The 26,767-nt window shown below is 48.2% G+C and overlaps 1 protein-coding gene across 5 annotated transcripts in view; it reads right to left on the bottom strand.

Moving 5' to 3' along the window:
* The window catches only part of FLNB (filamin B), a 134,834-nt gene that overhangs the window by 36,568 nt on the left and 71,499 nt on the right, over positions 1 to 26,767 (bottom strand). For 3 of the 5 annotated variants that reach the window (XM_067754908.1, XM_067754909.1, XM_067754911.1), the window contains exons 9-25: positions 25,636 to 25,773; positions 23,869 to 23,995; positions 22,764 to 22,900; positions 21,138 to 21,331; positions 20,013 to 20,126; positions 19,272 to 19,415; positions 18,895 to 19,018; positions 18,398 to 18,558; positions 17,320 to 17,410; positions 16,882 to 17,051; positions 12,135 to 12,252; positions 9,504 to 9,766; positions 7,649 to 8,246; positions 6,561 to 6,734; positions 5,387 to 5,549; positions 4,663 to 4,823; positions 1,463 to 1,630 (exon numbers count right to left, since the gene is read on the bottom strand). In XM_067754908.1, the coding sequence (XP_067611009.1) occupies positions 1,463 to 1,630; positions 4,663 to 4,823; positions 5,387 to 5,549; positions 6,561 to 6,734; positions 7,649 to 8,246; positions 9,504 to 9,766; positions 12,135 to 12,252; positions 16,882 to 17,051; positions 17,320 to 17,410; positions 18,398 to 18,558; positions 18,895 to 19,018; positions 19,272 to 19,415; positions 20,013 to 20,126; positions 21,138 to 21,331; positions 22,764 to 22,900; positions 23,869 to 23,995; positions 25,636 to 25,773 (3,045 nt within the window). Of the gene's footprint in view, positions 1 to 324; positions 418 to 1,462; positions 1,631 to 4,662; positions 4,824 to 5,386; positions 5,550 to 6,560; positions 6,735 to 7,648; positions 8,247 to 9,503; positions 9,767 to 12,134; positions 12,253 to 16,881; positions 17,052 to 17,319; positions 17,411 to 18,397; positions 18,559 to 18,894; positions 19,019 to 19,271; positions 19,416 to 20,012; positions 20,127 to 21,137; positions 21,332 to 22,763; positions 22,901 to 23,868; positions 23,996 to 25,635; positions 25,774 to 26,767 lie in introns of all 5 variants that reach the window. The other 2 variants (XM_067754912.1, XM_067754907.1) reach the window with 1 other exon arrangement.

Below are 26,767 nucleotides of genomic sequence, written 5' to 3'. Positions count from 1 at the left end.
GCAGCATGCTGGGTGTAGGGTGCAGGGCAGGTGAGGTGCTGATCTCATGAGGGTGAGAGGGCTCTCAATGTGACATCTGCAGGGGATGGTTAGAGGTCACTTTAAAGCATAATCAAGGCATGCATTAGGTTGGTAGATTCTAGATCCCAGTTCTGAACCTGAGTGTCAGGATGCATCAGCTGAAGGGTAGGTAGATTAATCAAAGTGTGGCATACTCATTAAGCAACGCACATGAGGCAGGTACGAGGCAATTTCAGAGTTAAGGCCAGCAAGAGACATTCGGGTTACGTAAATCAGAGCAGCAGCTAATAGGAAAATGCAAACCTGTCTCCATAAAGTCACCCTTCAGGTCCCGTTTAAAGAACTCTGACATGGCTTTCAAGGGGCTGAGCCTTGACTGGGAATCCGTCTCATCAGCTAAAATTAAAAGGCTGTTATTTCAGAGTCCTCTGTAATAGACGTAGATATCTCAGCAAAGCTTTTCTCTCTTTCTCCCCTCTGCCCTGCCTCTCTCTCTCTCTCTCTCTCTCTCTCTCTCTCTCTGTCCCTCTACCCCGCCCCCACCACACACACACACAGGTCTTGAAGCTCAGTAACTTTGTGGAATCAGATTCCAGCCCTATGACTTCATTTCCCCCAAAACCATTTCTGCTCTGAGTTTCAAAGGGCATAACCTCCTGCTGAAACCCATTAAGGAGAAAGTTCCTCTTCAAAGAAGGAAGCCCTCATTTGCCACTTCTGTGAAGCCAAGAACACATCACTGAGTAAAAATCCAGATAAGTTAAGATATTAGGCAGAGAATGGCACATTTTAAATGCTGGAAGAGGAAGTGTGATCACCTACTGAAAAAGGTAAATTTCAACGCACATCAGGGCTTGTCCCAAAATGGCCTGCTAGCCTCACCCAACCCAAATTCCAGGCTGCAAAAGGGGAGGCCAAGTTGCCAGCAAAGCCCATTCCCTAAGAGACCACCTCTCTCCAGGGAGCTGGGACAATGACAAAGCTACGTGTCACATGGGCTGAGTATTGCTCATTTCCAGAAATCTGGGGTGTGTTCCCACATGAGCACCAAATCCAACACCCACGCAAATCCAGACCCACCGCAGTCACCTCACAAATGCTGAAACACATCATTAAGCAGTTGCGATAATTTTACATGTGAGAGCCCAGATACTACTTGCTTCATCTTTCTACTTTCAAAAAATAAAACGAAATTTTAAAAAGACATTTAGGGTCATATTATTAAATGACAGAAAAGACAGGCCGCCGGAAAAATAACAGGCCTGCCAATTTTTTAAGCATAAACTTCTACAATTTAGCTAGAACATGGAGCAATAAAGTAATTTAAGAAATTTAACCTAAAGTTCATGACTAAACTCAAAAGCAAAGTGCCTGCTCTGGGTCATGGCTGCCCCAGTCCAGGGCAGGTGAGTGTCGGCAGGAAGGCAGGATGTGTACTTACCTCGTGGGCCCATGACCCTCACTTCCAGTGGGGCCAGGCCGGCCTTGCTGCTGTCCACCGTGAAGGACTGCAAGACACGAGCTCGGACACCCGAGCCCACCCCAGGGCCAGCGATCTTGACCTTGCTGGGGTCCACAACATCCTTCACAGGAACCCTGAAGGGGCTGCCTAGAAAAGAGGTCACAGGATTCTAAGTACAGCCCCCCCTAGTGCCTGGAGACCCTCCTTGTGTGCACCCAGAATTGCACCATTGCTCTACCCAGGCCTTCACTTACACCAGCCCCAGTCAGTTTCTCCTGCCTTGCTGTGTTGTGCACCCAAGTGCACCTACTGTGTACAGACATGGCGCCAGGTTCTGGGCCCAGAGTGCTTAACAGCTCTCCAGGAACCCCATGCAGGAGAAGGATGAGGTAAGCAAGTCACTGTCATACACAACCCATGTTGGGGACTTGTATAAGGTGCTGGTGGAGCACTCAGAAGACAATGAATCTGGTCTCTGGGAGACCAGAGGACGCTTTCCAATAACATATGAGACATATGGGTGAGCAGATGTCACTGAGAAGGGTTTCAAGCAGAGAGACTGGCATGTGCAAAGGCCTGGAGGTGAGGGAGAAGACAGGCTGTTGAAGGAACTGAAGGAACTGAGTGGTGGAAGGAAGGCATGGAGAGGACTGCAGGCTGTGCAGTCCACATTCAACATCCTCTCCCATAAAAGGCTCCTCAGGGGCCCCTGGACTCCTGGCCCTGCAACGTAGCTAGCACCGCCCTCCCACCACCACTCATGGCTTTCTTGGTTCCCTGGCCATTTGGGTGAAGCCTTGCTTTCTCCCTGAGTGTAAGCTGTGGTTCCCCTGCATGGCTGACCCCACCGCTGACACTGGGGCCCTCTGACTCTTTGAGGGTATTGATTTTAAAAAAGCACCACGCTCCATGCTGGAGTTTAGTGATACAAAAGGGAGTTTTATTTTAAAGAGAGATCGTTGAGGATTTCAGTATCAAGAAGTGATGGCAATGAACTAACTTTGAAGCCAGTCTCCAAGGTGGCCTCCAATGGAAGTGGTCTGAACTCAGCATGAAGTAGCCAAGAACCAACAAGGTAACTTTAGGTCTAGAGTGGCAGATACCAGGCAATCTATGCCACTCTCCCATTCTGTGCTCCAGGCAGACATGATCAATCAATCACAGCAGCCTTTCTTCCTGACGCAGTCATCCCACTTAATCCAGTGGTCAAAACAGCCATCACCAACAGACCACAGCTGACCCACCAGAGGAAACCTGGATATGCCATCGCGGGTAAGACAGGATACTTGGTTAAAAATAACCCTACTATGGGTTTGTGTCAGGCCAGGAAAAACCAGGCTAATATTTAACCAACCAGAATTTCTATGAAAGCAAATTAGAAGCTACCAGGTTGTTGCATGTTTCACAGCAGAACCTCATGCGCTACCTTTGCTATGAAGCCTGACACTAAGACAATCAACCAACGCTTTACTGAATGACTCTGACTGGGAAAATTCTGGGGTCCAGGAGAAGTTGGCATTTGGCTCTGGAAGGCAAAGAGCCTGAAAAATAAAAAAGAGGCACCATCTACATCTGATGAAAAAAACCCTAAATGGGTCTCTTTCTGTTGTTATGCTCCAAGTTGGCCATTTGCTTCAAGCTTGTGCATCAGCCACAGGGGCCCAACCTCTCACCCCCTTCTGCAAGGGGAATTCCAAAGCTGATGGCATCCACCAGATTTTCTCAATAAAGTCAAAATAGTTTTGTTGCCTCCACTACCAGGAAATGCTCATCCCACTACTGCCTGCCTGGTGGGAGCCACCAGTTCATCTGCCCTGGCAACAGCCTTCTACCCATTCTCCAAGCTCTATTCTCCCATCCCATGAAGTGCACAGTTGCAAAACTCCAAAAGGTCCTCTTGGCTCTGTATGGTCCCTGAGCCCCGCTCTCTTTCTTTGTAAACACTTGGCAGGAAACTCACAGACGGCAGGAGCTTTGTCTTGTCTGTGGCTGAATTCTCCCTGACTAGTGATTATAGGAATTTAAAAATCAATATTGGAAGAGCTGCAAGGACAAGTTTGAGGAGAAATGTCATTTTAAATGAATTATGGCTTCAATGAACATCTGAGTAGAATGAGTTTCAGCTGAATTTCAATGCTTTCTGATCAACGTGAAAAAGGAGGAGCCAGCGTGAGTGCGAGTGTGTGTACACATCTGCACATGATACGGGGAAAGAGCAGACAGAGTCAGGAAAGCATGTGGTCAGTGGACACTCCAGCTTCCTGGAAGTCAATCCATAAACCTGAAAGTAGGGCCCTCAGCCTGCCCCTTCCTCTCTCTCTCTCATCCTGGCTTATGGCCTTCAGAACAACACTGCCCCACCCGAGGTTTCTCCTGCTGTCAACACACATGAGACAAGGCATAAGGTGACTCAGGAGCAGCCCTGGAGTCCTTAGACTTCCGTCCACACCTTACCACACACTCACCTACCCTTCTAGACGTGTGTTGGGTGGCAATCATTTCACTATATAAACAGAACTAGAATCTATGGAGATTCCCCTGCTGGAGCATGAAAGTTGGAGGGCCCTTCACTATTTAAGTCATATTTTTTTAATGTTTGAATAATTTATAGCAGTGGTTCTCAACTACAGGTGATTTTGTCCCCTAGTGGATATCTGACAATATCTGGACACATTTTTGGTTGTCACAAAATGGGCTAAAAAAATACCATACAATGAACAGGAAATTATTATTAGTATTCCTATTTTACAGTAAGTGTACATACTACATCATTAAACAGAAATTAATATATAAGACCCTGAATTTGTGTGTCATTATCAGCTACCAGGACTGTCAATGGAAAACAGAAAACAAGATGTGTATAGGACGAATAAGAACTAACCACAAAATAAAGTGAAGATTTTCAACTTTGTAAAGAATCAGCTTTCCTTTAAGATCTAGGTCCTTCAACATGTGAACAACCATTTTCAGTTAAAACTCCAAGCCAATGGTTTTTGGCATAATACTGGTCTTCTTAGGAGTTGGGATATACTTGGAGATGCAGCCCTAAGGAAAATTCTCACTTTGCAGCTACTACAAATATCAGACAGTTTTTCCCATTCAGTGAGACAAGCAAAATCAAACCCACTTTCATGCAAAAATCAATAATTCTTTGGGTGCCCTTCAGAAGGATAGCTTACCAGGGATGTGGGCTCCTCCATATGTGATATTCACGTCGTAATCCCCTGGAGCAAAGGGGATGTACTCAGCACTGCAACTGCCATCTTTGTTGTCTCTGCAGTTTATCTTTGACTCCGATGGTCCCTCGACAGTTATGCCAAGACCCCCAATTCCTGCCCCTCTGGAAAGTGTGAGTAAAAAGGCCAAGTTGTACTAGTGGTTCATGCCAGTCTGCTTATTTCCAAAATTCCTTTAAAATCCCTCTATAAACTATCCCATTTCGCCAACCAGAAACAGTGTAATATAAATAAAAACAGCTTCGACCCTTCCTTTCCAATGCTTATCCTTCATTGTTGCATTGGCTGGGTCTGAAAGTACAATTCAGGTATGAGACTTGTGACCAGTTTTAATAGGAATACTTCTAATATTTCACTTAAATATGAAATTGGTTCTATATTTTTGAATTATCACGTTAAGTAGCTCCCATCTAGTCCTGGTTTGTTCAGCAGTTTTATGACTATTATCAAGTGCTTTTTGGTACTTTTAAAAGCATACTTGGTCTTTCTCTGTAATATATGTCTCTATGGAAGAAGACGCCTCACATATGAAATACAAAGCCTCCCAAACGTTGGGAGACCATGATACATATGTAGGATACACCTATAAAACTTCCTGAAAGCAGTTAAACTACTTAGGGCTACTCCTTTTACAGAGTCAACACACAGATCCCAGGACCTTGCTTACCTGGTAACCACAGTAAAGACATTGGGTTTGTTGGTAAAGGCCTCTTTCAATCCCGGTCCTTGAGCTTGAACCCGAGATGGCTGGCAGCCTTCGGTTACAGCCACTTTAAAGGGACTGTTTGGGATGGGCACATCATCATATGTCACCTCCACTACATGGAGGCCTGTTCAAAACAACATATAGAAACATATTTGCACAGGAGTCACTTACTTGTGGCAAATAATACTCTAGCAGTCAAGTCTATGTGTTATCCCATGTTATTCGAAAAGAACAGGTTGAACAAACAGCAAAGTTGGTATGATGTGATTTTTTTAAAAAACACAAACTGTTTGCGCTTTCGTTCACTTGGCAGTCACATACCACCCCCCATCCCCCAACACACACGCAAGGCCTCTCCTCCCAGCAAATATCACTAAGTCTATTTTGAAGACAGTCATCTTAAACACACCATCCTGATTTGAGAAAACTCCACCTAGCCACTAACCGAAAGACAAAGAGAAACCCATGAAATAGAATAGACAAGCATCCACGAAAAGAAAGTGAGAATATCTATACCATAAAGTTTAGGGATTATATATCCAGATAATGAGGACATATGGTGCTTTTATTTTTTTTATGCTTTATCAAAATTTTAAATTAAAAAATTTAATTTTAAAATTTAAATTCTTAATATTCAAGAAAGAAATGAATTATGTTAAAAAAAATCGCACAGGGAATTCCTTGGTGGTCCAGTGGTTAGTACTCCATCCTTCCACTGCTGGGGGTTGGGGTTTTGATCCCTGGTCGGGGAACTAAGATCCCACAAGCCACGGGGCACGGCCAAAAATAAATAAATAAACAAAATAGGAGGTAAAAATTAAGGGAGAATTTTCCCCCTTCAGGAAAAAAAACTGCACAAACGAGCAACATGCCATGACATCACCCCATAACCTGCTCAGATGAGGCTGAGGCTAACCACAGCCCAACTGCTACACAACAGGGCCAGCACGCCCGGCACTGAGCAAGCAGGTGGCTCTGTTCGGGAGAGAGGTTTCCACATTTCCCAGTCACTGTGCACGTGCTTCTGCTGAGACGGTCAAAGCACGTGGGGCCGGAGTTAGCTACCAGCCACCGGGAGGAAGCAGCCCCGCAGAGCTCTGAACGAGGGTCCTGTTCCAAGGAGAAGTCAACTCACCCTTCTCGAAGGGCGTGTATTCCACCTGGTAGGTGCCATCAGCATTGTCTGTGACGAAACACTCGGTGGAGGCCCCTGAGGGGTTGGCAATATGGGCCTTGATGTGGTCGCCTCCGACCTGCGTCAAGGGCCGTGAGTCGACCGTGAAGTCGGTGGTGGCTTCCCGAAACACATCTGCGGAGCAATCACCCAGATAAGAATGTCGCTGTCACCTCAGTGTCAGGAGCAAACCCAAGAGCCAAGGTTCTCGGCACTTCAGAACACACTCGTTTAGGTGATCGCAGACAACTGGTTTCTCCGACTCAGAATCAGGAATATTAATGCCTCCCCACCTTCAATCTCCTTGGCAAAAGAAGCTTCTTCCTAAGCCAAGTAACAACACAACTGCCTGCACACTTCTTGGGACAAAGGTGGGATCTAGGACAGGTTAAAGGCTGAAGACAGCAAGTGTGGTATTAGCCAGCAGTACATTTGAAACCTTTTTCAGATAAGTGCCAAAAATGCAATATGTTGTGTTTCCACCTTTAAAGAGAAAAAAAAACAGGGGCTTCCCTGGTGGCGCAGGGGACACGGGTTCGAGCCCTGGTCTGGGAGGATCCCACATGCCGCGGAGCAACTAAGCCCGTGCGCCACAGCTACTGAGCCTGCGCTCCGCAACAAGAGAGGCCGCGACAGTGAGAGGCCCGCGCACCACAATGAAGAGTGGTCCCAGCTCGCCCCAACTAGAGAAAGCCCTCGCATAGAAATGAAGACCCAACACAGCCAAAAATAAAAATTAATTAATTAATTAATTAAAACAAAAAACACAAACAAGATTTCTGGCTTTGCCAGGAAAAAAAAAAAAGGGAAAATCTGCTGACAGTGCTGGGAGTGTGAAGAAACAGAAAGCTGGTGTTGGGCAGCAGAAACACCACATGCTCACCCCTTCACTCTGCTCCCCTCTACTGCTCCCTGATGCAGAGACCACAGGTGAGTTATCTTCTACCTGGCCCGACCCCTATAGTCATTTGAGTTTGCAGCCCTGACTCTCTGAGCTTCCAGTGAGCCCCTGTTACTTTGGCAGCCACCCTCTTTTTCATGAAACCCACCTTTTCCTTCTATTCCTGGCCCAAAGACTTTGACCCTGCTGGTGTCCACGGCAGGCTCCACCTTGACCCTGGCGGGGAAGTGCGGTACAAGCTCACCGCCGTACTTCATAGTCAGCGTGTACATGCCGGCGGTCAGGGGCACGTAGGTCACCGCATAGGTGCCGTCTTTGTTGTTCTCGATACAGACTTCAGCTTTCGCCCCCGAGTCCGAGACGGCTTCCAGGCCCAGGGCCCCCGGGCCTGCTTCTGAACAGTCCACGCTAAGCAGCCCTGCCTCGCCCACTTTCCCATGCTCCAGCCCTGGGCCCGATGCCACAACTTTGGAGGGATCAAACGGCATTTCAATGTCAGCTTTGAAGGGAGAACCAGGTATGTGGACTTCTTCAAAGAGGATGTTGACGAAGTACTCCCCGGGCTTTGTTGGGAGGTAGGAGACGGAGCAGGTCCCGTCGCCATTGTCCGAGCATTCAATTTTGGCCTCACAAGGACCTTCCACGGTTAAGCCCAAACCTCCAGTTCCAGCTCCTTTGGTGTCGATGATGAACTCGGCAGGTTTGCCCACAAGACCACCTTCAAGGCCAGGACCGTGGGCCTTCACCTATTTGGACAAAGAATAAAAATCAGACTCTGCCCGAAACTGGTATCGCTGCTCAGCCAGCACCGCTTTCAACAGCCAAGCCTGCCATCGGCAGTGAACTGCCCCTCGATGAAGTGGTCCTTCTCCCTGGGGCCTAATGTGTCACACACACTCACCCACAGCACTGAGTTACAGCCACAAGCAGTGGATGCTGCAAACGGCTGAGAAAGGGAGACCTGGCGGTGAACTCATTCAACACGGAAGGGCATGTCAGAGGCATGGCTTTCCCTCTCCTGCCAGGCTTGGCTCGAGGGCTGGAGCTGGACACCTAACATCTAGTCCAACAAACACACTCGGGTTTCCTGGGTTGAACACTCACTGAATGGCTTTCATGGACCTCACTGTTGCTTTGGCTGCTATACCTCCCTCAACAAATTCTGAATAATAAAAAACTGAACTATAATGGTGAATACATGTCATTATATGTTTGTCCCAACCCATAGACTGTGTAACACCAAGAGTGAACCCTAATGTAAACTATGAACTTTGGGTGACAACGATGTTGACATAGGTTCATCCATTATAACGGGTGCACACCACTCTGGTGGGTGATGGTGATAATGGAGAGGTTATGCATGAGTGGGGGAGGCGGGATCTGGGAAATCTCTGTGCCTTCCTCTCAATTTTACTATAAACCTAAAATTGCTCTAAAGAATAAAGTCTAATGAAAAAATTAAAAAACGAACAAACATTAAAAAAAAAACCACTTGCTTTTAAAAGAGGGAGGGGATGAGGCTTTCATCTCTTATTCAACAAATAACACGGTTTTATAGGATTCATGCCATTCAAAACACCGGAAATAGTCTCAAACCCTTGACTCAGGGCTACTAGGAAGAAATGATAATAAGTAGAACATATTTTTATATTTCATTATAATAGCTCACCGTGTGTGCCAGATGCCAGACTGAGGCCTCCACACCCGCCATCTGACCACACCCTTACAGGCTCACTTTGAAGCAAGTACCGTTACCATGCTGACAAATGAAGGACAGGAGTCCCTCACCAAAGCCTCACAGCCAGAGTGAGAGAGGAATAGGGCTGGGGCCCAGCTGCCGAGGGGACCCTTCATGCTGGATTGTAGGAGAGAGAACTACGGAGAACGGGCTGTCATCACAAAACAATTATCTAAAAGGTCTTTGCTGGGCAGAACCAGAGGACTAACTATATGTTATTATCTGCCAACAGAGGACAAGTTCTGGAACAAAAACGAAAGCTGACCTTGGTGGGATCAGGCGGCAGTGAGGCCTCCACCGTGTAAGGGCTCCCGGGCACGGGGTGTCCATCGTAGGTCACGTCAACAGCATACAGCCCCTCCTCCCGGGGAATGTACTTGGCCGTGCTGCTCTCCCGGCCCGTCACGGGCGCCACCAGGCATGGCACAACCTTCCTCGAGGGGCTCAGGATCGTCACGTCCAGCTTCCCCTGACCTCCCGCTCCCCTGCTGTCAATGGCGAACTCCTGATCCTTCCCAACTTCGACTCCTGGAAAAAAGGAAACAAGCCAAAGGGATGAGCTGACCCTGCAGCAAAAACACAGCTGAGGGCAGAGATGGTTCCTTGGACACAGGACGTCTTCTCAGCCTCTACAACAGACCCTGGCTGATGCAGGACAAGAGGCAAGACCGAGTAAGAATAATCACCATTCTGGCCTCAATAACAACCAGTACAAGAACATTAATTAATTCCTTATGATAATAATAATGCATTTTACATACCAGGCGTGAGGACGGCATATCATCTCCTTTCATTTTCAACACAACGCTACAGGGTACTTATTAGTAACCAAGGAATTTAACAGAAGGGGAAACTGAGGCTCACAGGGGTTAACTGACTTGCCTGGGGTACATACATGTCCACCAGACCACAAAGCTGGGACTCAGATCTAAATTTACTTGACCCCATAATCTGCAGTAAGTTATAACCTGATACTGTTGTCTCTTCTTTAATTACTTTTGGTGTTAACTTTATATCAAAACACTCCCAGAAGCCAATGTTTTATTTACTAATTCTTGGCAGCAAATTCAGTCCTACAGCCAAGAACGCAAAAGTCACAGGGTTGGCCAATGCAGAGGCACTGAAGCAAGCCCTGAGAATTGACTCACTGTATTGTGCTGATACATGAAAGGTCTTTGCAAAGCAGGGCCACAGAAAACCCATGTGTTACATTTGACAAAAACAAGGAAAGGACTCTGAACCCAAACAAAAGCACTGGGAGCCTAGGGTCCCCACCACAACCCAGGCAAGTCCTGACTTGGGCAATACAGGGCCTGCCAAGATGAACAGTTTCAAGCCACAAGCAAAGAGGTCTCGGAGCTCCACATCCCAAAGACTCTTCCTAATTGGCATCATACTTTTCCTAGTTTGGAGTCAAAACCCTCGGTGTCTTGGAGAAAGGAGTAACAAGGAGACATGTTAACGATTAGACAGTGACTATTCTTATGCTTAGAGCTGGCTGCTGCCAAGGAACAAAAACCAACATCGGGCTCTCGCTTCAGAGCCCCCGGAGCTGGGAGCTGGCCTCACTCACAACTCGTACATTTGGGTCACAGGGCACCGAAGGTGCTCACCGAGGGTCCCGCTGAGACCTGGAGAAACCCACAGAACAAGAGGCCTGCCCTGAGGGTGTGCACAGAGCCCCACGTGACCCTGAAACCAGGAGACCATGTACCACTGAGGTGCAGCCAGGCTGTGGCCGTGCCAACAAGAGGATGGAGGTGTGAACGTTCTCTAACGTAACACTGACGCAAAAAGGCAGGCTGAAGACCTATGGGTATTGCAGGGTAACTTTAGTGCAAAGTAAGCGTTGCCAAACATTTTCTGCTGGCACTAAGTATGTGCAGACGCAGAAAGAAGATGTGCGAGGACAGAAACTAAACTGGTAACTTTGGTTAACCCTATAGGGAGTGGGAAAGGTAATGCTTCAAGTAGAACATATTCTTGTCTGTGATGTCTTTTTTTTTTTTTTTTTTTTTTGCGGTACGCGGGCCTCTCACTGTTGTGGCCTCTCCCGCTGCGGAGCACAGGCTCCAGACGCGCAGGCTCAGCGGCCATGGCTCACGGGCCCAGCCGCTCCGCGGCACGGGGGATCCTCCCAGACTGGGGCACGAACCTGTGTCCCCTGCATCGGCAGGCGGACCCCCAACCACTGCGCCACCAGGGAAGCCCCTTGTGATGTCTTTTAGATGAAAAATGGATTTTTGTATGACCTGTGTAAAAAATACTTTTATGATCACGTGTTAAACTTGACAAGCTGAGTGACAAGTACACGAGTGTGCATATTGTACTATTCTCTTCACTTTTTCATTTATTCATTCAGTTATTTCATCTATTTAAATGAGCTTGTACTAATAAGATACCTGACAAGCTAAAGGAATATCCAGACTGGGGTGGGGAGATGCACTGCAGTTGTGGTTTCTGAGAGCCCGGAAGTTGGCTTTTACGCTTGACCCTAAGGTGGATTCAGTGGCCAAGGAGTGTTGGCACAATAGAAATCTGTCAGAGGGCCACATGCCCCAAATTCTCTGTCATAAAAACTTTCTGCTGTGATGCCAGCAGTTACCGAGGACTGACTATGACCCAGCTCCTGAATTATTAGCTCATTTAATTCTCACAATATTCCCTTGAGTATTCTTCCCCCACCTCCACGGAACAAATGAGAAAACGGAGGCTTGGTGAGGTGAAGGGGCAGGTAGGGTCACAGAGCTACTCCACGGGATAGCCCTAATTCAAACCTGTCTGTCTGACTGCAAAATCTCATATGGCAGAATTTGCTTCCCTGCAAATTGTCTTTGAAGGGGATGTAACTGCTCTTCAATGACCCATCTCCCCCCACCATTCATGACGCACTTACTGTTTTCCAGCCCATTAATTTTTATCCTGCTCAGATCCAGCGGAGCGGCCACGCCCACCGTGAAAGGGCTTTTAGGGATGGGATCGCCACCGTATGTAACCAGAACCTGCATGCTGCCCTGGAATGAGAGAGGAAACCGAGGACACGTTTGGGTACCAACATCCTACCTTGCCGTTTCAACCTGCCTTCCAGGTCTTTCATTCTTCCCAGAGACACAGGGTATAAGACTCCAGCTGATTCAGAAAGCATCTCAGATATATTTCTCTAAGTTTTTGGGCTCCATGGCAAGAATGACAGAGAAATCAGACGAAAAAGAGCAACTAACAACGACAGGGACAGCTTAATGAGCATACCATGCTCATCCTTTTAAGCATTTCCTTAATTCAATCTCAAGACGGTCCTAAGAGGGCGTTCCCGTTGTTCTTACCATTTTTCCAGGAGATGAAACTACAGCTCAGGAAGGTAAAATCACTTGCCCCAGGGCAAGTGCGGGGCCCCATGCCCACGGTACCCAAACCTGTGTCAGTCCTAGCCGCTCTGCCATGTCACCTCCCCACCCAGCTAAGCAACCAGCCCTGGCCATAGGCAAAGCAGGGAGGCCACGGGGCCTCTAACCGAACAAAATCTTTTGTCTCCACGTCCTGGGACTTCAGGCCACTAGGCTGCGAAATGAATTTGCAAGAGTTTGCCTGGGGCTGTTCTGAGACCACTGCACAGTATCGAAACTCGCGCATCTGTGGCAATGAAAGAAAAGTTGCCAGTGTGAAGGCAGACTGAGCCTGTGGGACTGGCAGTCCCCTCGCCAGCAGCCCCGAGGCCATGGAGGCACAGCGTGGCCAGTCCTGGCCCACTCGCTGCTGGCTTCCTCTCTCCACGGTCGGCTGAGTCCCCTCCCTCCAAACCAAGGCTCCATGAAAGCCCACAGCTGCCTCAGTAGATTAAGGCCCTCCTCACCTCAAATGTCTGGGCATCACGTAAGAGGATGTGGGAAGGGAAGGAGCAAGGGGGAGGGAGGGATGATTCCTTGCAGGAATACAGAGGACTCGCTAACATTCAGTCCCTGCTGAAAGCTGTCACGGACCAAGTGTTAAAAGGGTGCAGCTTTTGGCCTATGAATATTTTCTCACATTCCTTGTGTAATAAAGAAGGAGGGAAAAGACAAGACAAAAATTAGTGGCATCAATGAAGGAGGGAGGACTGACTTTCCAGGATGTATTAGCACTGCACACAAAACCAATGAGCCCACTATCTGAAGAGTATAATATCTCATGGTAAGATGTACGTGGTCACATTCAACAGAGCGGGGGCTGGTTTGTTGCTTCAGCCCTCAAGGCATTGCCAACATGCCAGCTCTTCCCGAGGGTATGCCCCCAAACCCCGAAGTCCTCGAGGGCTAGGCCTCCCAGCTAACCAAGGGTCCCGGAAAAACCTTCTCCACCACCCACTAGAATTCAGGAGACCACTTCTCTGGAGTGCCAAAGGAGTGAGGGGAAAATCCTCTTTCAGTTAAGCCCATCTGTCCCATGAAAGAAAGCATATTCTCATTACCAGCTATACAAAACACAACAAAACCGAGACAGGAAATTAACTGTACCTTAAATAACTTAATGAGGGGGAGAAAGAAAGCTTAAGAGATTTACACCTGCGATGGCCTGTAGCATTTCAAGATTTCCTCTGAGGCCCCAGCCAAGGAACGGCCTATGCATTTTCCCCAGGAGGCTAGGAAGTGAGGAAGATCTGAGCAGTGACCACCAGTGCCTTTCAGAGACTTTGCTGATGGCCACACCGTTGTATTTTATTTATTTGGGGGCCACGCCACACGGCACGCGGAACTTCCCCGACCAGGCATTGAACCCGCGCCTCCTGCAGTGAAAGCGCGGAGTCTTAACCACTGGGAAGTCCTGCCAGATGGGTTTATCCTCTCCCTTCCAGGCTTCTGAGACCTTCATCTCATTCTGCACGAGACCCACGAGAAAAGGACCGAGAAAGCTACCCACAGCCCCCTCCTCCAGAGACCTCTGTGACAGCTATGGCTACCAACAGTAATAACCTTTCAAGGGAGGGACTGTTCTCCTGTGAGGCCCAGTGAGCTCCGGGGGCTTCCTAAAGGCGCCACAGCAGCATGTGGAGTTCTCAGTTCCCAGTGGCTCCTGACTCGGCATGTCGGGGAGCTGTTGCCACCGGCTCCTCAAACCACTCTGTTCAGGGAAGCTTGGGGTGAGAAACTGAAGTCATTGAGGCCACAGACAACGAAAAGCACAGAAGGCAAAATCCTCCAGGGAAACTGTCATTGTATAATGGCCCTTCTACCTTTGACCTCTGGGTGGGTCTTCAAGCCGCAGCCCAAGAAGTCCACTCCCCGCTAAGGCAAAAACTCTGACCACTGTCTTCCAACACGAACAGGATCAACCAGCAACGTCCATCACTGGTCCACGGCAGGCAGGTGAGCTGTGGACTGGGGCCCTGCAGGGGACAGCAGCCGCCTGCAGGTGTCACGGAGCAAAGAGCCAGCAGTCGGGTGGGGGCCGCAGTGCCTCACACAGCAGCCCAAAATCTGAGGGTTAAGCATTCACCCTAAGCCAGGATCCACCCTTGTCTCTCCACACACACTCAACAGCTGCATTTCTGGAAAGTTCCAGCCTCTTAATCCCTAAAACCACCACAAGAAGGTGCGCCTGTGGGCAGCGACCTGAAAAGTAACCCCGTGCGGCTTTCTGGGCTGACCCAAGTCTCTTAACCACATCCAAGAGCAGAGCTCAAAGGCACGCTTATTTCACCCAATCTTGAGCTGTTAGCTGTCAGCTCTTCAGAAAAGAGAGTTCAAAGTAGAATGAGGATGTGTCAGCTCCACTCTCCTGCCAGATTACAAAGTTCTCATGTTGTTTCTGCTTGTGAGTTGAGGCTCCACTTCGTTTATTCACCCATTCGGCCATAAATCATACAAAGCAATTACAGCACCAGACCCTGTGCTTGGGGCTGAGAATGGAAAGATATATATAACATGATACCCTAACCTTGGAAACTCACAATCTAAGAGTAGAGATTTAATCTGTTTTCTTTGCCATAGAGAAACAGGCAGAATTGCAATCTGCCCAAATAATAAAACAGTAAACCTCACTCTAAACAACAAATGAGAGGGATGGGAGAGGCACCGTGGAGTCATCGCAGTAAAGGCAGGGACTGACAGCATTTGCACAAATAGCCCCAAGAGGCCACCAAGCATGACAACAGCCCTCAGACCTGCTACGATCAGACATATGGATGAACTTGACCTTGGGGTGACTCTAGAGTAAGGCGCTTCCCACTCTAGCTACATTTCAAATGTGATAAAACAGGACTGGGCTCCCGACCTCCACCTCCTCGACTGGCAGCTGGGAGCATCCAGGGCATCAGGTTCTAAAGTCCTTTCTGGGGGTGCAGGTCAAAACCTGAGGCTGTCCTGATGTCTGCAACTTACTTTCTAGCAACTCAGCCGAAACACAAAAAGGTATATAGGATCAAGAGTCTCAAAATGTTTTCACAAGAGTCTTGTGATCTTGACCAGCGATCATGGCCATGCTTTCTTGTACCTTCTTCTAAGGAATGTGGAGAATTGGCAACAAAGATGCTATCAAGCTGGTGTTGCCAGTGGTAAGGCTCCCATCAGCCCTGATAAGCATCCCTAGGAAAATAATTACCTAAATAATTAGCACAGAGCAGCCTGATGAGAAAACCGTATTCATCTACAAAAGTTTTCGTTTTACCATTACTAATAATGAACCCTCATTAGGGTAAAGAGAAACCACAGGAAGAAGCACATGTGGAGATAAAGGGCCACATAGAACCTGCCCTAGAGAACCTCGCACTGCCAGGCAAGTTCTCATAGTAAAGATTCCATCTCCAAGCATGTGTAGCCCCCAGTGCAGGGGGGACACCCACACCACTCCCTCATCCTCACTGTACCCCTCATTCTTTCCCACTACACTCTGGCCAGGTCCTCACTGAGAGGGCCCAGGGCAGAAGTGATGCTTTTCAAACAGTGCTTCTACAGAAAGCATCGCCCTTCCTCTCTTAAAAATGGCATTTCTCACATAGGGGGACTCTTCTTCAAGAATGAAGGAATCTCAGAGGTTTGGAGTGACTGTTTAGAACACTATGCATAAGTGGGAGAATCCAGGCTTTTCTATAGGAGCTCCCCAGACCCTAGCCGTGTAGCCACGAATCAAAATAAAATTTTAAATAAGTAAACATGAATTCATACAGAGAGGTAGATTTTTAGGCCCTTATTGCCTAAAACAACCGGAGCAAAGCAGCCGGGATGACAAAATCCTGTCTGTATTCCTGTATTTTGTAAAAGGGAATAATTTAGTGCTTGAAGTACCATTTCGGGCTTGAGGGACTAAAGGCTCTTTGAGAAAGACCCCACTGCACCACCTCGTAAAAAGGGTAAACTAAGGCAAAAGGGCCAGCAAGGACAAAGGCACGGCAATTCTTTCCCTGTGAGTAATTAGTAAAACACTAAAACCAAGAACGGAGGTGGGAAATGGGGGTGGGAAAAAACAACTAGCTTCCTGCTTGTTCTTGGGGAATCCTCCAGGCCCTCCTGGTAGAACCCATCAGGCTTTTCGTCAGCATTCCCAGAGGGGCTCGGAAGGAAAGGGGGAATCTCCTCCTGCCACAGAGCAGCACAGCTCAGAGCACAGATTGCCGCCCCGCCTCCCCGTGTCCAGAGTGACCCAGCCCAGCACCGAGTGGGGAGGGGCCCTACCTGCTGGGTGGGCGTGTATTTAACGGTGTGGGAATAGTCATAATTATCAATGACGTCCAAATCCTTCACGGTGTCGCCAGGAAGGGGGCTGCTGAACCGCACGTTGAGGGGGGCTTTTCCGGCCCCTTTGGTGTAGACGGTGAAGTGGGTCGGTTTCCCGTTTTCCACACCTGGGAGGGGACAGTGAAGTGAGGAGACAGGCCCAGCTGGAGGGGTTTCACTTTTAGCACCAGTCTGACAGGTTCATCAGCACAGGCTTCCGCAAGGCAGTAGGTGGAGACAGGGGCTGGCGTTTGGCCAGCGGCTCAGCTGAGCAGGGCCCCTGCTGAACTGGAGCCCCAACAGAGCCCCTGCTCCAGGGGAGGTAAGTCACTCACGGCCCTGGACCAACCATGCCCACTGCCTCCAGGGTGACCTCATGCACACATGCCACCTTACCTGCTTTGCTGAGCCCCGGGCCTTCCGCCTTCACTTTGCTGGCGTCGTGGGAAGGGTCGACTTTGACTCTGAAAGGGCTGGCGGGAATTTCCTGTAGCAGAGACACTGTCTCAGTAGGAAAGTCCCTGAAGCCACTGCCTGAGCTTAGCCTTCTGCCCAAAGCAAAGGAGGAGACCTCAGCATGACTTCCACTCTAGCAGATGGTGAGCAACTTCCGTCACCATTAGTCAAGTCTTCAGGCGCTAGCATCAGGTAAGGACCATCAGTGGTCACTCATGAATACCTGGATCCCTGACATCACAGCTAAAGGATGGGTTTCCACAAACCACTCCGACAACTCTCAGCCTTTGACACCAAATGCTGAGTACTTAGGATACAAAATACTGCCAAAAATAAAACCCCAAACAACAATAATACACGGGGTCGGAGGAAGGAAAGGGGCATTCCTCCAGGGACAACAGAGAGTTAGGGTTTGAGGAATGCAAGGAATTGATTATAAATGCAATGACTGCAATTCTTCAAAAAGAATCTTTCAGAATAAAGGCAGAACAGGTTAAGTGGATGAAGCCAACTCAAGACCAATACCTTTAAGGCACAGACCTTTCTCCTGAGGTCCCTATCTTTACGTAAGATGAATCTGAATCACCAGAATTCCACTATTCCCTGTTTCAGGGTACTGCGCCTTCTTGTCTTCATTATCACATATAAATATGAATTCTATCTGAAATTCAAAACCCCTCTCCCTAGAAAAGTTTAAAGCCTGAGGCCAAGGTCATCATTGCAGAGAAAGTATGGCACACATCTAGAAACGAATTACGTTTCATTCAAAAACCGGATGAAAGTTTGTAATGATCCAATTTCTTTCCAGAGTCTGGCTTTTAACCACTGACTACACGGCCCCACTTTTGTTAGAAAGTGGTACAATTTTAGTTCTGGGTGTTTGTTCCTTCTTGGTTTTAAGGAAGCAGAGAGGAAAACTATTGGGCAGAGTTCTCAAGACACCTTCCCTGTTGCTGAAAAAAGCAAAAAGGAAATATGAACACAGGTGGCCAGAAAGAACCCAAGTCCAAACACACACCTGAGAGGCAAAGAGAACTTTGATAGTGTATCGCCCGGCGGCAGGAGGCACATATTTGACAGTAAACGTGTCATTGGCGTTGTGAATAATGTCAAAATCCACGTCTTCCTCATCGTCACTTAACACCCGGGCATCACATTTAATGCCAACGCTGACATCACCTGGAACAGACCAGCTTATTAGCACCGGTTTACGAGAAACAGCACGTCCCATGCAATCACTTCCAGCTCAGGCTCACACCCCAGAAAAGCAACTGGGAAGTTTCCAGTAAGAAACCTGAGAAAGGGATGGTACTTAAATAATGGTTTTGCAGACAGAACGGAGGATTAGCAAAGATATCACCACAGAACTGACACACAGGCTCATCAGATGAACAATTACCTATTCAGGTGGGTTACTATCTCCTGGTTCAAAGTTCATTACCCATGAAAGGTTACAAAGAGAACTTTCTTCCCCAAGAAACAACGAGCACTGAGTCGGGTGAAGCCCCCTCTCACCTTCGCCAGCCTCGGTACAGTCCACTGTGAAGTGAGTAGGCTCGTGCGCCTTCAGTCCACTTCTCTCCACTCCTGGCCCAAACACTTTGACCTTCTGGGGATGGCTACCCTGCCTGATGTTGACCTAGAGAGGACGGGGAAAAAAGTTGTAATCAAGTTCTTCTCCCCGTGGATCCAGTAAAGACACTCTCAGTTGTTAGAATGTTATACTTCTGGGCAATCTACGGCACTCGGCCCTTTGGGCCACTCCATCTTCCAAGGCCCACCAAGCATGGGTCTTTCCATATATTTGCCTTGGCCATCAAGCATGGACTCCAGACTGGCCTCAGGACTGGGCTTTTTCATTACCACGACCAAGGTTTCACCTCACAACCTACCCTGTAAGGGCTGTGCGGGATGTTGACACCTCCCCAGACCACGGCAATGGTGTGCTTGATGGGCTTCACCGGGGTGTACGAGCAAGCGTAGGTGCCATCCATCCGGCTCTGCATCTGGATGTCAATGGGCTGGCCGTCCCCGTCCTGCAGAAGGGCAGAGGCTAAGAACAGAGCTGACCCTCACACTGTCTCCATCCACTGTGGCCTCCCAAGACAACCAAGTCACTGCTCACTCATCCCACAAAATCTCATGGAACACCTATGACAGCACCTATGAACACAAGTGATAAAACACTACATGCATGTACGCACGCATTTTTACTTACTAAGAGAAAACGGTCCCAAAAGAAAGCCATGGCCACTCAGTGCTTCTTAATTTTAATTCCTGCATTTAAATCCTTGGGCCAAATTCAATTAAATTAGATAGATATATCTGATAAACCCTTGTTTACAAACCCTCCCATCACAGTGTGAGTAGCTTCAGCCACACTGAAGGACATTTACAGGGAAATCTGAAACAATCAAGCCTCATTTCCACGGAGCACAAATCATAAAAATTTGCCCCTTGCTTTACATGTTAGAATCTCATTCAGTCCTCACACAAACCCTACAAAATAAACATTGTTATTCGCAGTGTGTGGATGAGGAAACCGAGGATCAGATGGACTGAGCGACTTTCCATTACGTGGATGGATCCTGTTACCTGACAATCACCTGCACAGGTCGTCCCTAGAAACTTACCTGAGCAAATATCTTTAAGGGAGCTTTGCCGGCAGCCTTAGGATCCACGGTGAACTCGGCCAGATTGTTGACGATGCAGCCAGATTTCTCCAAACCTGGCCCGTATGCTTGCACCTGGGGCAAAGGGCCAATAGTGATTCTCTTTCTGTGTAATGCCCTAACTGTGCTCCTATCAGAAGACTGGTAACCAGGAAATGGGAGAAAAGGAAAACAACTGTGTCTGGCTTCACAGTACCTACATAATAGGATGGTTATGGGAAGGAAAATGCTAAAGTAGGCTGGGACTTAAAAATAAAAACATGCAGGAGAAAAAGTCTGTAAAACCAGGCCCCAAACTGGCCTGTGCTCCCTGTCTTAATCTGTGCAGTAACCGGGGCAGGGACCTCCAGCCATGCCCACCTCCAGTTTCAATGCTCCTGCTTTGTGAGGGCTCAGAACCTCTCCCACTGACAACACTCCAAAAGTTTGCAGCCCCAGAGAGTAAAGGACCAGCAGTTGGCCAAAGACGAGCAGCTGCCAGCCTGGACTGATGTCACCCTACGGTCAGCTGTCCAGGTGGGCCAACGGCAGCACACAGGGCGGGGGCAAGGGCTTCCTCCTGTCAGCCAGGCTGGCTCAGACTTGATGCTAATCAGCTTGCTAAATGTTTGAGAGAAGCTCTTGCAAACACTGCTCCAATTTAAGAGAGGGGGAGCTGGGGAGGAAAATTTTAAAACCTTTATCTATGGATCACCTTGAAATAATAACTACAGCAAGTGGCAAGACTGAAATATGATGCTCGGGGTTGCGAGAAAATAGCAGCTTACAGAGCCCCCTCTGCGGGCCAGGCACTGTTCTAAGGGCTGTCTTCATTCACATTACCTCCTTGAATCATGACAGAAACTCTAAGAGGCAGACACTCGTATCATTCCCATTTGATAGAGTCAGAGAGGTAAGTTACGTGCCCCATGTTACAAAGGTACTAAGAGGTACTACCAGGCTTCTAATTCAGGCCTTTTTCCTTCCTAAGCTCTCAAAGGCTCTGCTCTGCGATTTCTCCACATGCTGCTCAAGGAAACTCTGTGGGCACTGGGAGGAGTGCCAGGAGCCAGAGAAGAGAGCACAGAACATGACAAGTTGATTCACCAGATCCGGGTTGTAGTCTCCCGAGGCGGGGTGGATGTAGGCCATGTAGGGACTGTCTTTGATGTCCTCATCGTCACACATGATGTGAACGGCATATTCACCGGGCTCCTTGGGCCAGTACTTGACATCACACGATCCGTCGTTCTGGTCATCATACTCAATCTTTGCCTGGGAGGGGCCTTCAATGGCAAACCCTGGGGGATAGGGTGGGAGGATCCCCCTGGTTACATGGCGGAAGGTATCTAGTCTGGGTTACTACTAACCCACTCCCTCCACCTCCCTGAAAACCAAGTGTTAGCCAGAAGACTGAAATCTGTTTAGGTCCCTTTCCCACAAAACCAAGCCTACTGAGTCTTCACTAGAGACAGAAGGTTGGATTTTATAGTTTTTTTTTTTAAACATCGTCAAAGAGGAAGGTCAACCAGCAAATCTTTCTGTTGGCAATATGGCAACACAAGCCAAAAAGCCTTAAAACAATGCCCATCCTTTGTCCCACCAAATCCACTGCTGGGCTTTTATCTGAAGGAAGTAACCAAGGATGTGTGTAAACAGTTAGATACAAGGATATATATACAGCATTGTTTTTATAGCAAAACTCTGGAAATAACTAGAGAGCCTAACAGTAGCTATATCGATGCACTGTAATTCCACAGAAGCCATGGGAAATCAAGACATATCCTATATTTGCCTGAGGCAGAAAGATATAAAGGCCACCCCCAGGTATTTTTGCAGCAGATCAATATTTGTATGCCTGTGTACAGGGAAAAAGTCTGCAAGGATATACCTAAAGGCTTAATATTACCTCTAATCTACAAGGATATACTGGATTGGCCAAAAAACTTCGTTCGGGTTTTTCCATAACATCTTACGGAAAACCGAAAGAACTTTTTGGCCAGCCCAATATTAAGATGTTTATTATTTCTCTAAAAGGAAAAGTTCCATGTGATTTCCTCTTTTCCCCTCTTTGCTTATTTCTATTAGCTAACAAAGAGGTCCTCAAACTTTGGCCGCTGGGCCAAATCTGACCCACTGCCTGTTTTTGCAGATAAGGAACACAGCCAGTACCCTCACCTACGGATTTTCTATGGCTGCTTTCACACTACAAGGCAGTCATATAGTTGTGACAGAGAGAATATGACCCGCAGTACTGATAGATTTGCTATCTGGTCCTTTACAGAGAGAGAGGTGCTGACCATTGTTCTAAAATGATCATATATACATCAGACGTTTACTTAAAATATACTCAGTTATGCTCCAAAGAGTATTTACTCCCCAAATTTCTAGTTTGAGCAAAATTCATTCACTGATCTAAACTCAGGATCAGTCAGTAATATCTGCCGTGTGCCTACTGTGTTCCTGGCGCTGTTTTAGACACAACGTCCATAAAAGGCCTCTGCCCTCAAGGTGTAGTGGATGAATGAATGCTGGTGCCAGAGGCAGAGGGCAACTGGAAGGTCAGGGGGAGAGGGGAACTGCAATTCCACAGCAGTACCCAGAGGTGGACTCAGATGGTCAGGCGGCCAGGAAGCCCCGGGGAGTGAGGCTGAGAGGAGGCCTCAATACACAGCCTGACACGTAATCCAGGGACCCTGCAATCTCCGCTCACCAAAAGCTGCTTCCACTCACCCAGAGACCCCACCTCAGAACCAACGGACTCCACCACGAAGTCCGCCGACCGCCCAACAACCCCGCCATGGAGGCCAGGGCCCCATGCACGGACTTTCTGCATGCCTGCTTCAGGGCCAACTTGAACTTCAAAGGGGCTAGAAGAAAAGGAACAGAGGAACCAATAAAGAGGAGCAAAGAAGGGGCTACGTACAGCTATAAGCTCTTTACACATATTCTTTCCACTGGCCTGATACTTTTCCCTGCAGCCCCAATCTCCAGCCAAGCCCTTCCTCCAGCCAAGCAGGTTCCCCCACCACTGTTATGTCAACAATATCATGTAATGGGGCTGCTTCAAGCCACACTGCCTTAAACTATCCTGGTCATTTACCTTTTGTGTGCAGGGCTTACCAGACTGTGAGCCCGGGAAGGCTAAGAGAATGCATACTTTTCTATCTGCTGCTTATGCTATAACAAGAAAACTGGGCTGACTAGGCTTTATCTCATACGTGAATGAATGTGCTTTAACTTTGGCACAGGAGATTCTTAAAAGTTTCCTTAGATTCTCAGAAACTTATAATATGCCCAGATATTTCTCAAAGTAAACTGAATTTATTCAGAGTTTAAAGTTGCCCCCAGGAAAGCTGGAAAGTATGTGAATGCAGGGAAGGCAACGGAAGCCCACAAGGCAAAGCTGTAGACTGTGTCCCTCGGTTCCTGACCACACTCACGCAGAGGATTTTAATGTAAACCGTAGCAGATTTTGACATTTTATCCATGGCATTCCCGAACAGAGGCACACAGTGAAAGGAGAATCGCAGTATATATAAGGGATATAGACACTCAGCCCATTTGCTCTGTATTACTGTTCCTTCTGGCCTTCTGCCTCCCACCAGCCCCAAACCGACAGCATTTGATTTAAAGCAAGGCAGCTGAAACCACAGCGACTTTCTGCTGCTTTTGAGAACAGGCCAAATGTCTGTGTGCTGCTCTGAAAAAAGAAAAAAAAGAAAGCTTTCAACAAAGCAGCTCTCTTTCCCTCCTGCAGCCCAGGAAGCCGCCACCACGAGTCTGCCCTGGGCCAAGCATGCCTCTGGAGAAGACGCAACTCCAGCTGGAGACTCACCTCTTCGGAATGTGGTGTCCCCCCCATGTGATGGCGATGCTATATTTCCCCGGGGTGCTGGGGTAATACTCAAATGCATACACTCCATCCAGAAAGCCTTTCTGCTTCACCAGCTCCTCCAGACCCTCTGTGGGAAGGAAGCACACCATCTTTCCAATGCAATCCTAGGCTCAGAACGAGAATCCACAAGACAAGGACAGAAAGACAGCGATATCCAGGGGGCTTCCCTGGTGGCACAGTGGTTAAGAATCCACCTGCCAGTGCAGGGGGCACAGGTTCGAGCCCCGGTCTGTGAAGATCCCACATGCTGCGGAGCAACTAAGCCCGTGCACCATAACTATTGAGCCTGTGCTCTACAGCCTGCAAGCCACAACTACTGAGCCCACACGCCACAAGTACTGAAGCCCACGTGCCACAACTGATCCCACATGCCGCAACTACTGAAGCCCACACACCTAGTGTCTGTGCTCTGCAACGAGAAGCCACTGCAATGAGAAGCCCACGCCCCACAACGAAAAGTAGACCCCACTCGCCGCAACTAGAGAAAGCCCGCACGCAGCTTCACGCAGCCAAAAAAGAAAGAAGCCACCCATTTTAGCCGCCCACAAAAACTGGAGAGGGAGCAAACCCTTACGAGGCTGAGGTTAGTATCCCGGTATATCCTTTTCAACTAAAGCCAGATAATGAAAGCGAGAAAGCTCTTATATGCTGTCTCCAAGAGGACAGGTTTTAGAGGCTACCCCACAAACTCCAGACTGAGCCATCAGGCAGGAACTTGTTTTATGTTGAGCCCTGAGGTTTGGCTGGGAAAGTCATTTAGTAAAGCAAGAATCCAAGGTCAGAAAAAACACGCCTCCTCAGTCCCTGTAACAACAAGCCAAGGGGGGCGGGCAGTCCCAGAGCAGCCTGACACCAGGTCCGGGCAGTCTAGAGCCTCGGCTGCCCTCAGGGCACTGCCTGCCCCAAAGCTCGGTGCTCTGAGATCAAACATTAACTTTCTGGAGCTCAGAACACTCCTGCCCCAGCCTGTTAGGAACACAAAGAGTGAGAGCAGTCCTGGAGCAGGAAGCTGAAGATTCCACGAAGCTTGGAAGTGAAACGGCCAAGGCTGCTGCACCTGCAACTAGAAATGCCGAGCTGCTTCTCTGATCTGGGGAAAAACTGGAGGATGGAGCAGATACCCGTCTTCCTGCTCTCTGTCTCCTTTCCCAAGACAGAGCAAGAATGAGCTGTAGGGTGCAAGGCACTCTTCCACAAATGGCATTAATCTACAAAGAAAACTTAATCTTAGCGAATTATCCTCCTTCTATAAGCAATGATCATAGTAATTAAGTACCTGACATCATTTCATCCTTTATAAAATGTAACCTGTAGAGGGAAAATTACTGGCTTTGGAAACTGGGCTTGAATTCCAGCTCAGATGCTTACTTACAAGCTATGTGACCTTGGTCAAGACCCTTCCTCTCTGAGCCTAGGTTTCCTCAAAGAAAAGAAAAGGGGCCACTTCATATTGCTGTTCTAACTCCATTATTTATTTCTATTCCCAGAAGCCTTAAAATAACATGAGGCTGTCAAGCCACCACTGTTCCCATATCCAGGGCAGACATTATTAAATGATCACTGTTTCCTTCTGCATGGAGCCCTGAGAGCTTCAAATCTTTGACATAGCTCTCTGGGATAAACTGATCAGAACTGGCTGTGCAATGATCCATGGCTGCAAAGCTGGCCGAAATCACACCTGAGATGGGGAAACAAAGGAGCACTTACTAGGACCCTTTACGGTTACGCCGAGCTCTCCACTTCCAGCAGCTTTGGTGTCAACCTTGAAGTCTGCAGTTTCTCGGATGCGAATGCCTTTTGGCTGTAGGCCTCGGCCACTGGCCCGGCAGGCATTTGGATTACAGGCTGCAAGCACAGTTTCAACATCAATTCAACCTTTCATTCTTTAGTCCGAGTTGAGCAAGCCAAGGTAACTTTGAGCCACCCGCCAAGAAAATGTTTGCTTTACACAAAGAGTATGCAGCAGCTGTCTGAGACCAGGGGTCCCGTTCAGGGAGCACACCAGGCTAGCAAATAAAGACACAACATAACTTTGTCCGGGCACACTGCACAGGGACTGGGGAAAAATTACTTTGGCAAAGAAAGCAGGAGAGCACAGCGTGGATTTGCTGGGCTCCTGGTAGTGGCTGAATTCTGGCGTTTATCCTCTTGGTGGTGAAAGAGAGTTAAGACCTAGGGCTGGACATTGTTCAAACCTCATTGCCATACTCAAGGGCCCAGTAATTGGGAAGACCGGGTCTACTTGGAAAATGGAGCACTTGAAAACATCTGACCTTGTTCCAAACTTTAGATCAGCCATTTCTAAGTCTAAATGTTGCTGTCTTCCGCAGGAAGAGCCAGAGGATAGCTCAAAAAAAGACCAGGTCAACCCCACCTCTGCCAAGGCAGACAAACATTTCAGTGCTGTCTGTTACAAGGTCCTCAGAATGTGGGCAGCTATAAATGCAACAATTAGGAATAAACACCACTCTCAATTTGAATTCTAGCTCTAGTTAAAAAACCCAAAGTTGTAAGTCTAAAAATTAAGTACAAAGGTAGCTTCTAACATTCCTTACATAAGAGTTCCACAAAACTGTTCCATGGGGTTTGTCAGAAGGTTGACAAAAGACATTCTTGGGGCTTCCCTGGTGGCGCAGTGGTTGAGAGTCCGCCTGCCGATGCAGGGGACATGGGTTCGTGCCCCGGTCTGGGAAGATCCCACATGCCGCGGAGCGGCTGGGCCCGTGAGCCATGGCCACTGAGCCTGCGCGTCCGGAGCCTGTGCTCCGCAATGGGAGAGGCCACAACAGTGAGAGGCCCGCGTACCGCAAAAAAAAAAGAAAAAGACATCCTTGTGCCC

The sequence above is a fragment of the Pseudorca crassidens genome, chromosome 10 (genome assembly GCF_039906515.1).
Source record: "Pseudorca crassidens isolate mPseCra1 chromosome 10, mPseCra1.hap1, whole genome shotgun sequence".
Taxonomy (NCBI): Eukaryota; Metazoa; Chordata; class Mammalia; order Artiodactyla; family Delphinidae; genus Pseudorca; species Pseudorca crassidens.
Note: the sequence above shows the minus strand (reverse complement) of the source record. Positions and strands in the feature narration are given on the sequence as shown.